The sequence below is a fragment of the Lepidochelys kempii genome, chromosome 14, assembly GCF_965140285.1.
Source record: "Lepidochelys kempii isolate rLepKem1 chromosome 14, rLepKem1.hap1, whole genome shotgun sequence".
NCBI lineage: Eukaryota > Metazoa > Chordata > Testudines > Cheloniidae > Lepidochelys > Lepidochelys kempii.
In genome coordinates this window covers 10,842,762-10,859,247 of record NC_136393.1, presented here as the reverse complement: position 1 = coordinate 10,859,247, position 16,486 = coordinate 10,842,762, and the positions used below count along the sequence as shown (strand labels likewise).

General features: G+C 40.5%; 1 protein-coding gene across 2 annotated transcripts in view; it reads left to right on the top strand.

Moving 5' to 3' along the window:
• Nucleotides 1-13,095, top strand: part of HLF (HLF transcription factor, PAR bZIP family member) — a 45,012-nt gene extending 31,917 nt beyond the window's left edge. The window contains exons 3-4 of one of the 2 annotated variants that reach the window (XM_073311844.2): nucleotides 4,171-4,391; nucleotides 8,886-13,095. In XM_073311844.2, coding sequence (XP_073167945.1) covers nucleotides 4,171-4,391; nucleotides 8,886-9,101 — 437 coding nt within the window. In that variant the 3' untranslated portion in view covers nucleotides 9,102-13,095. Of the gene's footprint in view, nucleotides 1-4,170; nucleotides 4,392-8,882 lie in introns of both variants that reach the window. The other variant, XM_073311843.2, reaches the window with a different exon arrangement.
• The last annotated feature ends 3,391 nt before the right edge of the window (nucleotides 13,096-16,486 follow it).

Below are 16,486 nucleotides of genomic sequence, written 5' to 3'. Positions count from 1 at the left end.
ATCTGACAGCTTTATGAATGAGCTGTGCATCAACACATGTGTGGAGTTGCAGGATCAGGGCCTTGGTGTTTGGATCCTATGGATCAATTTAAGTGATTGTGTGTGTGTCTTTGTGTGTAGGTAGAGAGGAAGTAGCTTAACTCAAGCTGGTCCAAAAGTTTTTTATCCCATGAAGTTTTCACCTGAAAACGTTGAATGAAAACCAAACTTTTTGGTCACAATATTTTGATGAAAAAGCTAATTTTTCTGGGAAACCCAGACATTTTTTTGCAAAATATTTCATGTTGTCAAAACCGCAAATTTATGCTGAAAAACAATTTTGATGGGAACAATTACTTGTGTGTCACAATAACTCCTAAAGAATTTAATTTTTTTATTTACACAAATCTCTGCTAGAATTGTGTGTTATTTCAAAATATATGCATTATAAACATAGAAAAACACATTTTGTATCTGAGGGATTTGTTTAAGGAAGGTCCAGTGATTCAGATGCTAACCTGGGACTCTGGATATCCAGCTTCAGGTCTCTGCTTTGCCACAGATTCCTGTGTGACCTTGGTCAGGTAATTTAATCTCTGTGCCTCCGTTCCATATGTGTAAAATGGGGACAAATAGCATTGGAGTGCTGTGAGTTTAAGACTGGGAGATGCTTAGATGCTATGGTAATGGAATCCATACAAGCACCATAGATAGATATCAATCTTTAATCCAGATATTGATCATTTCAGAGTTCAGAATTATTTAGAACCAGGTTTTTGGTTCAGATCCATTAGAAAGCGAGAGGCCATTTTCAAAATCCACTCTGTTCTTTGAACACCCCTCTTCCCCACCAAAAATAAATATGTAAAAATATTCACAGCTATGGTTTTGGTTCGTTTCTACCCTTAATATAAAATTTGCAAGATCTATATCTGGCTGCTCTGTTCTGACAGACACAAATGTACTAACATCAAAGGAAGGTGCCTGCATTTAATCATTTAAATAGGCCTGTTTCTGCCCCCAACCCGTATATCTGAAATGAGATTAGCCATCCATTTACAATAAAACTATAAACAAGTGCCTTTGGTTTATTGAGTTGTTAAGCTGGATTCCCCCCCCCCCCCACACACACACACACACTTTAAAAAAAGACATAAAATGTGTTAGGCAAAAATGATTTAATCAAAGCTGTTTCAAACTACGTCCTGTGTATCCAGGGGAACGGACCATCTTTTTTCATGAAATTCTTTCAAGCAGACAAAAAACTAGTGTGCCATGTTTCTTCCATTAAGCTTTCAACTTCCTTTCGCTTCACTTGGTAAAATACATCTGACTTGAGTTTTCATTGCTACGTAAAGGATAAAGAGATCTACTAATCATGTGTCACAGTGGAAAGTCAACTACTTTGCTTCGATACAGAATAGGTAACTTCTCCATAGCAGCATGCATGCTCTGGGCACCCTTTCATGATTTTCACACTGTAGCTACAGTTATTACCGGTAGATTTGTCAGCGGGGTTGCTGTCCCCATGTGATTATGTGCTAGGATAATTTTTTTTTCTGGTTTTGTTAATGAACCACAACAGGAAATGTCCAATTTTTAACAATGGGATCTTGGCAGCAGAGTGCCACATCCTTAGAGAGAGAGAAAGAAACACTCCATTGTTGGTACAACACGAGTAACTGAATTGTCTCCGCTTTCTTTTTCTGGGGGAAAAATTACTTTGATCCACCTTTTTCTTCTCCTGTGTTCGTCCCAGCCTTTCCTAGAATCTGATGTTATTGGTGCTATTTTAAAATGGCTGTTACTGAAACCATGATTTCTGAGACCAAAACCTTGTCTAATGCAGTTTTCCCGCAATGTTGTTGTTCTTTATATAGAATAATAAAAAATGATGCTGCAGATAATTCCCTTGAGTTCCTGTTACAAACGACCTTTAATACAGTGATGATTTTAGGTATTTAATTTGCACAGTAAATATTACAGTTGTGGATAGAAATATGAAGATGTTATGAAAAGTAACAGTATGTTAGTAAAGTTATTATGAAAGCCATCTATCTCTAAAGTCGTAATGACCTCACTGACATAGTAAGTGTAATAATGCTGGCCAACATTTTCAAAAATAGACGCCCCTCAAGTTAGGCCTCTAAGCCTGAAGTCAATATGACTTGCATTCCTAAGTCACTGAGATGCTTGTGAAAAATCTTACCCTTAAGCACCTAAATATTTTTGGAAACATTGGCTTATGTTACTAAAATAGATTTCAACAGGAATACTGCCCAGATGGTGACTGCAAGATTGGCCCAGGATGAACAGAAGTCCATAACATTTCTTTTTGCATGTGTAATAGTTTTCATATTAGTAAAAGATGTGGACAAATTGGAGAAAGTCCAGAGAAGAGCAACAAAAATGATTAAAGGTCTAGGAAACATGACCTATAAGGGAAGATTAAAAAACTGTGTTTGTTTAATCTGGAGAAGAGAAAACTGAGAGGGGATATAACAGCTTTCAAGTACATAAAAGGTTGTTACAAGGAGAAGGGAGAAAAATTGTTCTCGTTAACCTGTGAGGGTAGGACAAGAAGCAATGGGCTTAAATTGCAGCAAGGGCGGTTTAGATTGGACATTAGGAAAAAATTCCTAACTGTCAGGGTAGTTAAGCACTGGAATAAATTGCCTAGGGAGGTTGTGGAATCTCCATCACTGTAGATTTTTAAGAACAGGTTAGACAAACAGCTGTCAGGTATGGTCTAGATAATACGTAGTCCTGCCACGAGTCTCAAGGTCCCTTCCAGTCCTATAATTCTATGAAAATGCATCACATTAGCAGTTTACACCTGTATAGTTCCATGGGTGAGGCTACACTGCTGCAAATTTCCCTAATGTAAATAGGACTGAAGAGAATGAAACCTGAGCAGTGGAAATGGGAAAAGGTTTTTCAGTCAGATTGTTTAAAACTCTATGTTTTTTATACCTATTAAACGCCATAAAAACACTTGGAAGGAAAACCCTCTTTCTGTTAAAGATTCAGGCATTCCCCCCACCTCTGCAAAGAAGCAGTTATCTGGTTCTTACAGAAGCCATCAAAAAAAGGGAAGATGAGAGTCACTATTACTAAGATAAAAACAAGAAGTTAACACCTCTTTTGGGAACGGGCACTTTTCATACATTATAAAACAGTAAAAAGGCATTCACCCATGTTCTTTCCCCTTTGCAGGTTATTTTTAAGTGGTCACCATAGTTCTAGTTACCTGTATAGTTCCATGGGTGAGGCTACACTGCTGCAAATTTCCCTAATGTAAATAGGACTGAAGAGAATGAAACCTGAGCAGTGGAAATGGGAAAAGGTTTTTCAGTCAGATTGTTTAAAACTCTATGTTTTTTATATCTATTAAACGCCATAAAAACACTTGGAAGGAAAACCCTCTTTCTGTTAAAGATTCAGGCATTCCCCCCACCTCTGCAAAGAAGCAGTTATCTGGTTCTCACAGAAGCCATCAAAAAAAGGGAAGATGAGAGTCACTATTACTAAGATAAAAACAAGAAGTTAACACCTCTTTTGGGAACAGGCACTTTTCATACATTATAAAACAGTAAAAAGGCATTCACTCATGTTCTTTCCCCTTTGCAGGTTATTTTTAAGTGGTCACCATAGTTCTAGTTACTTGCAGTGCCTTTCAGAATATCACTAATAGAATTTCATGGTGGAAGTAGAATTGTACAGCCATATTGCACACTCATGGATGAGATATTTTAACAAAGCTCAATAGCTTTTACACCAGCCATTGTATGTGCTGCTGGAAACATGATATGCTGATTTGATTCCACGTAAACAAATGTGTTTATGAGACGAGAGGGAAAGACTGTTTAGTCAAGTGCATAGAGCACGGGACTGGGAGTCAGAGCCTATGGATCTATTCCTAATTCTATGACCTTGGCTAAGTAATATAGGCCAACATGTTCAATGTCCAGACATTTTATGTCCCCAACTTGAGATGCCTCTCTGTGTCAATAAACACTATATAAAATGGATATTCTTATGCTTAATAGACAGAGTTCCTCTCAGGTGTGTTTGGATGCTTAATGAATTATTGCTTGTAATGTATTTTGAGACCCTCTAAAATCCAAATGCAAAGAGCCTATTTGCTTTTTATTTTATAACACATCTTGAACCCGTCTTCTATTGCTATAGGTCAGATCTTGCCAACAAATCGTAACACTCCAAGTCCCATTGACCCTGAGACAATCCAAGTTCCCGTGGGTTATGAACCTGACCCTGCAGATCTTGCTCTCTCCAGCATTCCTGGCCAGGAGATGTTCGACCCTCGTAAACGCAAGTTCTCTGAGGAAGAGCTCAAACCACAGCCGATGATTAAGAAAGCCCGTAAAGTCTTCATTCCGGAAGATCTGAAGGTAAATTGGAACTGGTGACCAGGCGGTTAGGGAACAAAATGTAGAAGCTATTTTCTCAAGATTTGGAGTCTAAATCTATTCTCATACACTGACGTAAATCAGGAATGACTCCTCTGAAGCCAGTGGAAATATGCAAATGAAAAAATTGGTGTGAGATTGGGATCCGATCAGGTCTGAGGGGAAGGATGTCTTTATGGTTATGGCCCCAGGCTGAAATTTAGGAGATCAGGATACCTTTCCGCAGATCTGCCAGAAACTTCCTATGTGGCCTTGGACAAGTCACTTTCACTCTCCAAGCCTCATTTTCCCATGTATAAAATGAGCTAATGATATTTCCTTTCTCCCTCCATCTGTCTGTCTTGTCTACTGAGATTGTAAACGCTCTGAGGCACAAACCATCTCTTACTATAAGTCTGTACAGTGTCTAGTCCAGTGAGGTCCCTGATCTCAGTTGGGATCTCCTTTATTCTTTATTCCCATAAGGGGGAATTGATCCCAAGACAGAGGCACAACATATTCCCCATTAATGCCTTAAGTGAGGCATAAAGCTACCTGCCCCTGGATGAAATTCACCCAAAATGAATCAATACTGAGCAGCTGTGGCTGATAAATGATGAGTGAAGCTCTCTCTGCTGTGCACCAGTCTTGAGGCTACCTTAATTCTGTCTACGACAGTCAAAGGACAAACAAATGTAGGCGGAAGGGGCTAAACTAAGTCTAGTAAAATGTAGTACAGTGATTCTAAATCAAATAGTTCAGGCCCATAATTTGACCTCCTTGAAGTTGTCTGTAATGTGCCTAAGGACACTGTTGCTGCTATATAGATTTTTATACACACACACACACACTTAAATGTATAGTTTAAAATATATAATACTCTTCAGGGGCTTGAGGTTTTTTATTTAGAATTGGCTATTTAGGTAGGACCTACACTAACATAGTATTTGTGTACTTATTGTCTGTGTGATGAAGACACTAGCACACAGACAAGGCGTGATAATTTCATCTCTTTTTTGTGAACGTTGCCACAAGTCACAGGCCAAAATCAGCAGGGAAAAAAGCGTTTTCAAGCGTTTCAGACTATCACAGAGCAAATTAAAAACTAACTTTAAAAAGGACTTGACAACAGTTCTCTTAAAAACAGAAAACGGTCTCGTGTGTGTGATTGGAATGGTGCAATGCAACCTGATTGAGTATCTGTGGTGAGGATAATCACATTAACGAACCGTATTGTCAGTGTTTCAAAAGTGTGAATTTTAAATGTAGTTCTATGTAGAGAAAGATAACTTTGGGGAAAAAACATACACCACCCCCTTCCTCCCATCTCTGAGCCACAAACACATTACCAGAAAGAAGGGACCCCAGTAGCATGATCAGGTGACATGCTTTACTGAAGACCTGGGCACACTGTCTTTTAAATAATGGAAAACGCTATTTGTATAATGCAGCTTCTGTAAGGACATAGCGCCGTGTAGTATTGCATGGCATTGATCTGCCGCTGTTTCCCAAGAGACAGATCCTTAGCCAACTGACGTTAATGGGAATCTTTCCAATGATTGCAGTGGGCTTTGGATCATGTAGAGAGAGAACTGGTATGTGTTTACAGTAGGCTGATGGCAGTGGAGAACAAGTCTGTCAACATTTGCTATTTTTATCCCTCAGGAAAGTGTTGTCAGGAGCAGGCGTTACCATAGTTAAAGGGTAAAAAAATAAATAAATCACATGTCAAGTGGTAACCAAATGATTTGTTACTGTCTTTCTCCATATTATCCCCAGCCTTCCTTTGTACATATGTACTGATAGCGTATGATTACTCCGCCAGATTCTGCTTGTGGTGACACCCTTAAAGCTCCACTGAGATCACTCATGTTTGGGCTGAGGTAAAAGGTGCTCAAAATCAGAAGGGTTACCAGGTGTAAGGAAAGTGGGAATTTGACCCAGAGTGTCAATCATTATTGTGTTCTCTCCAAAGAATCGTTATATGCTAGGTTATATTTACAGTATATGGAGGAAGAAAAGAAAATTGTCAGCCAGGATGCTCTTGGAGTATTTCATATCAACAACTGAAAACGTAGTATCCTTCATGCATGGAGGCTTTGTGTTTTCAGTGTGTGATTGAATGGGGACTCAGGGTCCTGGTTCCCGTCTAAGATAATCACATTTGGTTGCCCTTGGCTGTTAACTGAGTGCTTGACCCAAGCACTCTCTGTCCTGGTGTGAGGATTGGCTGTTGGGATGGGAAGGGAAGGGTAAACAGATTTGTCCAATCAACTGTCTCTGGATTGCATGTGATTCTGAAATGCCAGTCTGGTCTCTCTCAGGCTGGATTAAGGGATTTGCCATTGCAGTTTGTTAAAATAAAGATGCATGAGGTCTAGATGGCACAATAATAAATTGCTTAAAGCTGATTTTTTGTGGAGAGGAATGAGATGGGAAGTTGTAAACCAAGATTTAGGGTCATGGCTTTTTGCTTTTTTTTTAAGGGGCTTTTTGGGGGTCCCATCTAAGAACAAGTGAACAGAGATTTTGATACACTGGGCCCACCTCACCCTTGCCCTGCACTGGGTATAGTCACTTGCACCAGTGCAAATTGAATGTAATGGGGATAGAAAATGTTACCAAAGCAAAATGGGAAGTGTTTACCTCTTGCTTTGCTCTATTGTAAATGTGATGCAAGGCACAGAACAGCAGTACAGCGGGCCTAGTGTGCTGACTGATGGCTGAGGGCAGTTGCAGTGTTTAAAATATTTGCCTTCTCTGTTTCCAACCATTGGCATTTGGGAGAAAATGTTTCATAAGGGGTACCTGAAAAGTTCAATGCAGCCTAAGGACAGAATTCTCCTCTCTGCGTAAATCTCAGAACTGATACACTATTCTGCTCCCAATTTGTGTGCAATGGGAAATCCACCCTTAGAAGGGAGGCAGAACATGGGAGCTGAGATGGGCTGTATGAATCTGAGGGAGAATTTTGACCTAAACTGTTCGTGCCAGGACGTATTCTGAGTGGGGCTTAATTAGTGTACAGGCCTTGTGCTGCAGATGGATGAAGTTCACTTTTTGGAACGTGCACGACCCTGTCAGCATGTGGCCAGTCACCCAGAGGTGTGCTTCCAATTTGGGAAGATCAAAGTAACACTGAAACTACCGAATGCTTATTTCACTGAAGTCTGTTTAATTCTTAAGTGAGGGGCAAAATCAGATACAATGAATGGGTCATTTGTCTCCTTTGGTGCCCAACAAGGCTGAACTCCAGAAGGCAACACGAGTTTTATGACTAATACTTTTCGTACATCTTAACCTAGGAAACATACTGAGGCACTTTGGGACAAACCTCAGTGAGCACGCCGCATAGGCACTTGAGCTGTGAGGCAAAAGCAGTCCACCCCTATTTCCCCCCCCCCAACCTTCCTGCCCCGTCTCAAACCCAGCACAGTGGCCTCTCCAAGGATATCCGTTCCAGGGGCCTATTATTATTACTTGTATTTTAATTGTGCCTTAGAAGCCAGTGACGGATAACCGGGCCTCATTGTGCTCGGCACTGTCTATACAGAGTAAAAGATAGTCACTGCCCTATAGAGCTTACAGTCTGAATAGACAAGGTAGACAAATGGTAGGGGAAGGAGATGCATCATACCAGCAGAGCAAACAATTTGATGGCAAACCGCATGTGAGTGCCAAGTTTCCAGGACTTCTTTTTTTTTTTAAAGGAGGGGGGTAATAAGCTAAACAAAAGGCAAAGGAAGGGAGAAGTGGCAAGGTGGATAGGGGTAGGGAGGGAAGGGTGGAGAGCAAGTGAAGTGAGGCTGAGTAGAAGAGACTGTGGCTCAGGCAGCCAATCAGCACAGGGGAGAGCACGCCCAGCCATGATGGGGAATTCCAGGCCAGGACATGTGCTTCACACATTTATATATGCTTTAGGACCTGATCTTCCTCCATTGAAGTCAATGGAGATTTGGTCTTTGCATTCATTGGATCAGGTTTTGTCCCTTAGGGGGTCTGTTTCAGCTCCAGTGGAATCCCCAGTTGCTTCAGTGGAAGTGAGTTGGGACCCTTAATCCCTTGACTTGACAATGACTCCTATACACCATCCCCATTTCAGATTGTTTGTGCTCCTCACTGGGGTAATCAGGATGAGTGGTATCCTGCTGCCAGCGAGGCTCCAGCTGCTTGTTAATTATTCTTTGGACGTCTTCAGAACCAAGATACCATGATGGTGAGCTTCGTGCAGACACTTAGCTAAATAGTCAGGCATGTATGACCATTTGAGAGACTATTACACATAGATTTAGTATTTGCCCCAAGAATTACTGATATTGCCACTGTTCAGTGGGATGTGCAAATGAAAGCAGCAACGGCCAGTGAAATATCAAAGTTAAAGTCACTTCAGAGCTGAGAGACTGCAGTGTGGTTAACAGTGAAACCTTGTGCCTTAAGGAGTTCTTAGTTTACTGAAATCTAATATCTTGTCTCTTTCTTTATGTACTTAATGAGCAGGATGACAAATACTGGGCAAGACGTAGAAAGAACAATATGGCTGCCAAGCGATCGAGAGACGCCCGGAGGCTGAAGGAAAACCAGATTGCCATCCGCGCCTCTTTCCTGGAGAAAGAGAACTCAGCCCTCCGCCAAGAGGTGGCTGACTTACGGAAAGAGCTGGGCAAATGCAAGAACGTGCTGGCGAAGTATGAAGCTCGGCACGGGCCCCTGTAAATGGCTATTCCCCCCCCCCTTCTTTTTTGTTGTGGGTTGGCATTTTAATAGCTGGACAATGTGTTTCCTTTTTGATAGTACCACACCTAAACCAACCTGTCTGTCATCAGCACTTTACCAGAAGCAGAAACAAAACTGACTTACATTATTTTTCATTTGTGTATGCATGTGTGTGCACAGCTCAGCACTTCCCTTTTTAATGAAACCCTCTTCAAAGGGTGACACATTTTTACCTGGACTATTAAGAACTGCCATAGTAAGCTTTTACATTTTTTTTTTTGTCAATGCTGCTTCTGATTAGGATTTTTATGTTGTTCTAAACAGTTTCATCCTCACCATTTACTTGCAAAGATCCCAGTAAAAATAAACCATAACAATAAAAAAAGGTAGATCTCAGTTTTCAAGAGTAACGAGCTATTGTTTAATTTTGTCTAATCTGAAAAGTTAACATGCTAATGAAGTGCACAAACAATAATTCAGTACAACACTACAGAAATATTAATTTATAGATTGCTTTTGTTGTATTTTAAGTTTTGGTGATTGCTATCTTCAGATTTAAAGTGCTGTTAGACTGAGTTAGCTCTGCTCGGTATAGATCCCAATATGACTTACCTATATCTACTAAGTTTCCTTTTATTTCCACAAATGCCAGATAGATAGGAGTACTATTAATAGAATACAGAGTGTGTATTTTGCACTGTCTGTACCTAAATCAATAATCCTATTGTACACTAGCGCATGCTGCCTGGGTGTTCCTAGTGGACGTAGGATGACTTCCCTACCTAATAATGTCTCAGAAATAAAAGACCTATTGATATAAGCATGCTGAAAGCATCCCTGGAACAGAATGTGTGTATGAAAGAGAGAGGACAATTAGTTGATACAAGAACAAAATTTAAAAGTATCAGATTTGATGTTGAAATTAGAGGAGTTTTTGTTTTAGTTTTCATTTAATTTTGCATTGCTCGGCGTCCCATTTTGTGATTTAATTAACTATTCATTTTTCCACTTTTTGTAATATATTTTCTGAGGATTATATCTTGCTGTTTTAAAATAATTTTATTCAGTTAGAAGAGTCACTGTTTTGTAAATCCCACTTTTCCTAGTGATGTTATTTTAAGCATGTCTTGAACTGATCTGAACTTTATTCTGTTTTCTCTCTATCTGCTTTTGAACATATGTTCTGTTACAAAGTGGACTTCTGAAAACAAATGTAAGAAACACTGGTGAATTTCAGAAGGCAATGGTGTTGTCATATACTGTGGTTAATCCAATCAATTTATATGTTTACTATAGACCAAAAGAATAGATATTATAAAATGTATAAAGTTTATACAGAATAATTATAATATGGGGTGTTTTGTACAGTATTTTTCAAACACAAATACTGACAGTGTATTTTGAAAGACATATTATATATAGCAAAGAAAAAGAAAAAGTTATTCCATGTTTAAAATATATAGCAAAGATATATATTCACCAATATTGTACAGAGAGGAAGTGCTTTAGGTTTTTTGAGATCTTTAATATTTTAAACCTACCACGGACACATCAACATGTGTTGTGCTTTAAATTAAAATTTTCTGAAGGTAATGTGGCTTGACAGGGTGCTTCATATTACTAAAATATTAAGAGGCTTTATAATTTTCCATCAGAAACATATAAAGAATCTGTTTGACACAGACAAAGCACAACATGGAGTTTAGTCAAATATGTATTAGACAATGCAATATTTTGTAGAGGCAGAAAAATAATGTAGACTACAAAAAAAATCTCACGCTCATTTCAAATCCGCTGCTGCTAGAATTTGTTTCCATCTGAAATTCTTAATAAATAGCCTTGGCCATTTATACACGTATATGTATTGCATACATTTATTTACATGTGAGTAAAATACGGTGCTCCATATCTGGCTCTCACAGTTTTCTAGGGTTTTGTCACTTTTTTTTTGTTTTTATTTTAAATAAAAAGGTTATTCATTCCAGTAAATCATATTTTTGCTTAAGGATGTTGTTACAAAGGACTACACATTTATTCTACATCAAACACATCTTTTCATCAATGAGATTTTTCAATTTTTTCCCCCTCAAAATCCACAGGGTCCCTTAATACTCAGTAGTTTCCTGTGAATCATTAATTCAGTGGATTGCATGTCTGTGAGCTTCAGGAAGGGTCAGAGCATAGAAAGTCAATTATTGGCCAGTCTAAATCAGATGGGCTGTGAGGAATATGTATTTGGCCTGAAAGTGTTGGATACAAGTTAATATAGCCACTGACCAGAAAACAAACTGATTTAAAAAAAAAAAAAAAAAAAAGCTTTTTGGTCGTGGCAGAGTTCTAGAAGATGCCAGTAACGTGGGCACACAGCAGCAAAGTGGCAAATTTGCAACACTGCTGGCATGCCATCTTTTGTGACATACTGCAACTGAAGTCTGAAAGAACAGAAATAGTGGTTGTGAAATCAGCTAGGAATTATTGGCAGTTTGCATTGTTGTCACAATTGTTCATCCAAACATACACAGGCAGCTGAGAAACTTTATAAATGAGCACTTTTGTCATTTTTTTAGTGGGGCAAAGGGGTGGGTAGACATACTTGTTTTTGTAGGGTGGCTGTCTCAGACTTATTTATTGGGGGTAGGTTGGGGAGGAGGAACAAGGTAGGCTTTCCACCGTGTGCCAGCAGAGGTTTCTCGCAGCTACCTCATCCACCATCACAAACATTTCTGAGTCTGTTCAGGTGCCTTATATCTATAGGTCATGCATACTGTTTTCATGGTATGAACATTTGACAAATGCATCCTGCACAACAAAACGAAACCATGTTGTTTGACTTGGAGAGACTCAGAATAATCAAGAAGGGCTGTGGAAGTCCAGTAGCTAATAATAATAATAAAGTAACGCCCAGGAGCGCTGCTATCTAGAGTTGTGTCAACATTCCCATAAAAACCACCATTGACACCATCATTTTTAGGGGTTTATAACTAGGGCATTTAGGCTAGGATTGTCTGAGGCACCTAAAGGCGTCAGGGACTCCACTCTCTTACAGCGGGATTTGGGTACCTCACTGTTTAAGAAAAAAAAAACATCTGGGATAAACCTTGAAATATAAATTCTCAGCCTAGGACACTTCCCCAAAAGAATAACAATTTTTAAAACATTTTTTTTACCTTGTATTCAACTTATAAGGGCACTGTATCAGGGATACTCAAGATTCTGATGGGCCTTATTGTCTCTAAAGGAGTTCTTAGGTCTGTCAAATTATATGGCATTTAAAAAGGATCTGACAATGTATTTGCACGATAATCCACTGAAATCTAATAAGTAAACAATAAGCATTGGCGAAATGTTTGCATTATGCTAGCCCTTAAATCAATTATTTCAACTTTTTTTTAAAAAAACCCACTGTTCAAAAAATAAATCATTTTCAATTTCAATTCTAGTCATATAGGTTTTATTGCCTTAGGAATTAGGGGGGTCTTCTGATGCTGTTGGCACTAAAATAACCAGCATCATGGAATGAAAGTGCTGACTTAAATCCACAAAAGCAAGGAATTCAGAGCTAAAGGAAAACATTCACATTTCACACTTAACTCATTCTGCTGTGCCTATCTATTGCAGTGTCAATATGCTACATAACATCACAGACACTGGATCGAAGCCTCTGCAAAATGGGATGAGGATTGAATGATCATCTTGCCTTTGTGGGTTTGTCAGTCATTAATGTCACTCTAAAAATGATTTCTGTGTGTGGTTTATTGGCGAGAGAAGGGTGGTTTATTTTTTGTTTTTTAAAACTTGGAAAAAAATATTTAAAAATTACAGGTGATCAACCATTGTATTTTGGGCAACACCACAAGACAGCATCTGTTTAAATACAAGTTTAACATATAAGATCAAATTAAATGTATGTCATGCATTGGATTGCATCCTGTATGCTGTTCAGCCCAAATTTTTTTGTCTGTTGTTCTTAATGTTTAATAAACTTTTAAATTTTTCTGCTCTCAGCTGTATATTTGCTTTAGTGTGTCAGAGAGTGGGATGGTCTTTTTTCAGCCCATACACTTGAAGGTCTATTATTAGTTATCATTGGTCCTGGAGAAACAACCCATAATATGGCACATCTTTTAAGGTCCCTCTTCAGTTAGTCTCAGGTCCATACCCCAATTAAATCACATGTGAAAATACGCCCCCTGTCCATAAAACACTTGTCACTGCAGCGATGTAATGCCAGACTACCTTTGCTCATGAAGCTACTTTCTAAACACCCAATTTTTACAGGGGACTGAAAGTTACTTAAATAAAGCTATCAGTTCTTGAGCGCTTTAAAGAAGTAGATACACATCCTAAGCTCTTTGTGTTCCTCAGTAGGGCTCCTAACACCCGCTTCCTGCTGCCCCCGGGGGAAAAACAAGCAGCCATGGTAGACTGCAAATTGTTTATACTTTCCACTGTTCTAGTAGGACTACAACCAACAAATAAAAAAAATGTCCCGCTTGCCATGACAGACTGAGAAAAAGCTAAGGGAACCTAGTTTTCTTCCTTACCTTAAAAAGAAAAGGAGGACTTGTGGCACCTTAGAGACTAACCAATTTACTTGAGCATAAGCTTTCGTGAGCTACAGCTCACTTCATCGGATGCATAAAGTGGGAAGAAGTGAGCTGTAGCTCACGAAAGCTTATACGCAAATAAATTGGTTACTCTCTAAGGTGCCACAAGTCCTCCTTTTCTTTTTGCGGATACAGACTAAGATGGCAGCTACTCTGAAACCTTTCTTACCTTAGTATCTCTGCTCTTTCTTACAATAGTGACCAAATTACCCAGACTTGCAGGCCTAGGGGCCTAAGGAGACAGCTTCTCAGATGACCAGTAACTTACGGATTGAGCAACAGACACGAGGTTTAGGGTCAGAACTTAACACACCCCTGTGCTGATCCTTTACAAAAGAGAGGGCTTGATATGCAACCTACTGTCTATTGGCAACATGGCATAGTCACATCAGCGCTGGTTCGCTTTAGCTGGCAGTAGATACATGGGACCTGCACTGGTTTTCAGACTAGTTTAAATGCATTGCTTTCACCCTGCTGTACATTCTGCTGTCATGCTGGTGTAAATGCTGAGTATCTCCACTGACACCGGCAGCATCATGCTGGGGTAAAATTACAGGTGAAGATACCACGAGGCCCTTCAAGTCTGTGCAAATGCACAGGAAGAAAAGATTATCACCCAATATTTTGAAATGATATTAAGGATTTGGGGTTCCAAATTGGCAACTGTAAAAGGGCTTGATTTTCAGCAGGCAGTGTGGTTTGAAAATTGTGCCCCTAAGTCATCAGTCACTTTTTTGGGGGAGGGGAAAAACCCTTACCTCATAACCTTTGAGTCCACAGTTGCATGGTGGTGATGTGAGACCATTGGCGTGTGATAAGCTACAGCTACGTTTCCTGAGCAAGCCCAGCACTAGAGCAAGTGGGTAATTGTTCGACCAACCGTGCCAATTAGTTGCAACCAAAAATGTTTATGGAAACACATCATGTGCAACAAACCTTTTGTTTGGGAAGGTTTCTGAGGTCCAGGATGGAATCTGGGGTGGGGGAAGGAGAGGGAAGAAAGCGAGCAAGTGGAATAGCTAATAGCCTGGTGATTACAGCACTCACCTGGGACCTGCTTGACGCACAGCAGCAAATTGAACCTGGTCGCCCGCATTCCAAGTGAGTAGCCTAACCAGGAAACGCTTGGCTACAAGGTTTCTGTCTCTTGCTTCTCCATGAAAAATGTCAAAAGGTCTCAGTTTCAGCCCCATGCAGACCAAGAGCAATTTGTGAAAGCTTGAAAATTTGCAGCAAATCTGTTTCCAGCCAGCTGTACCTCAGGCATATAGTGTACTGACTACTCTCATGTGTTTTGCAATTCACTCTTAAGTCAATGAGAGCGAATTTGGTTTCCCCTCCCCCCACACCACAAATGTATAGCTAGGCTAGATTTGGAGAGGACAGAGTAGGCCATAGAATCTTATTGAGATTGGCACGCAAAAGACTAATAATATTCCTAAATAATTTTTAAAAGTGTGCTCATTGGGGCAGGGACCGTCAGCTACTACACATTTGTACAGGGCCGAGCTCCGTGCAGCCGAGACCTGTCTTAGACCTCTGGGTCTTACCACACTATAAGTAACAGTAATACGGAGACATAAAGCATTATTGATATAAAGTGAGACACTTCTTCTGGACAGCTAAAAAGATTATTTTTATCAGGCATGTGGAGTTATATAACAGGGGAAATCAAAGCCACTGATTTAGGGTGTGGAAACACTCTTGCATTATTATGACGCAGAAGTGGTGTATGACATAACCTTAAATGCCAGGGTATCTGTCTGAGTTTACATCATCTACTGCTCACTGCTAGCCATACCATGGATGACAGAGCCACTAATAGAAACTGCTTCTGGTTTGCTGCGTCGCCACTAAAACATGAACAACCCCAATGTCATCCCTAGCTTTAGAACCATGTTACTGTTCCGATTTCGCCTGCCTACCACAGGGGGCGAGCCAGGAGTCTCACGTGATCAGGATGGTGGAGCCATTCAGTTTGGGGTCATACGAGGATTAGGTCACCTTGCCCTATAACAACGGTCCCCAAACTTTTCCTCTCATTAACCCCCACCCCCCCACCAGTAATAGACTGTGTCCATGCTGGCGGAGGCTGAAAGCGGGGATGGGGCCTGAGCCACCGCCAGGAGCAGGGAATGGGACCAGTGCGGAGCGGGGGGAGCCCAAGCCTGGTTGGAGCCGAGCTGGGAGCAGAGAAGGGCTGGGTGGACCTCCGGCCCCTTCCCCTCTTGGGGGCTGGCCCAGGCCCCGCTACACATCCCACCCCAGGACATTCCTCCACCCTCCCCTCACCCCCCCCCGACCCTAAAAAGGTGGTTTCAACCCTTTTTTTTTTTTTTTTTTTTTTTTTGTGGAACTCCGCCTCCCCCAAACAAATTTCAAATGGCAGCATGGACCCCTTTGGAAATCTTAGACATGGTCTGCGGACCCCCAGGTGTCTGTGTACCACAGGCTGTAAACTACTGCCGCAGGATCTGCTATACCTGGGTCAGAGGCAACATCCTAAACTCCCATTGAGCCGTACCTTATTCTGCACCTACTCAGAGCCCAGCCAGCTCGTCGCGATGCGTCTGGGTGGCAGAACAGGCTTCATGGTGTGTCAGGGGATTTGAGAATTATAATGAGCATGTTTTCCCAGGGGTTACACATGGCTGTAAACTGTATAATCTTTGTTAAAGATTGGCCCGGCCTTTGCCTGTCTAACAGTCATTCAGCACCTAGTATCATAGCAGCTCAAAGTGCTTCATAAAAACGGCATCCAGCAACTCGAACTCATGC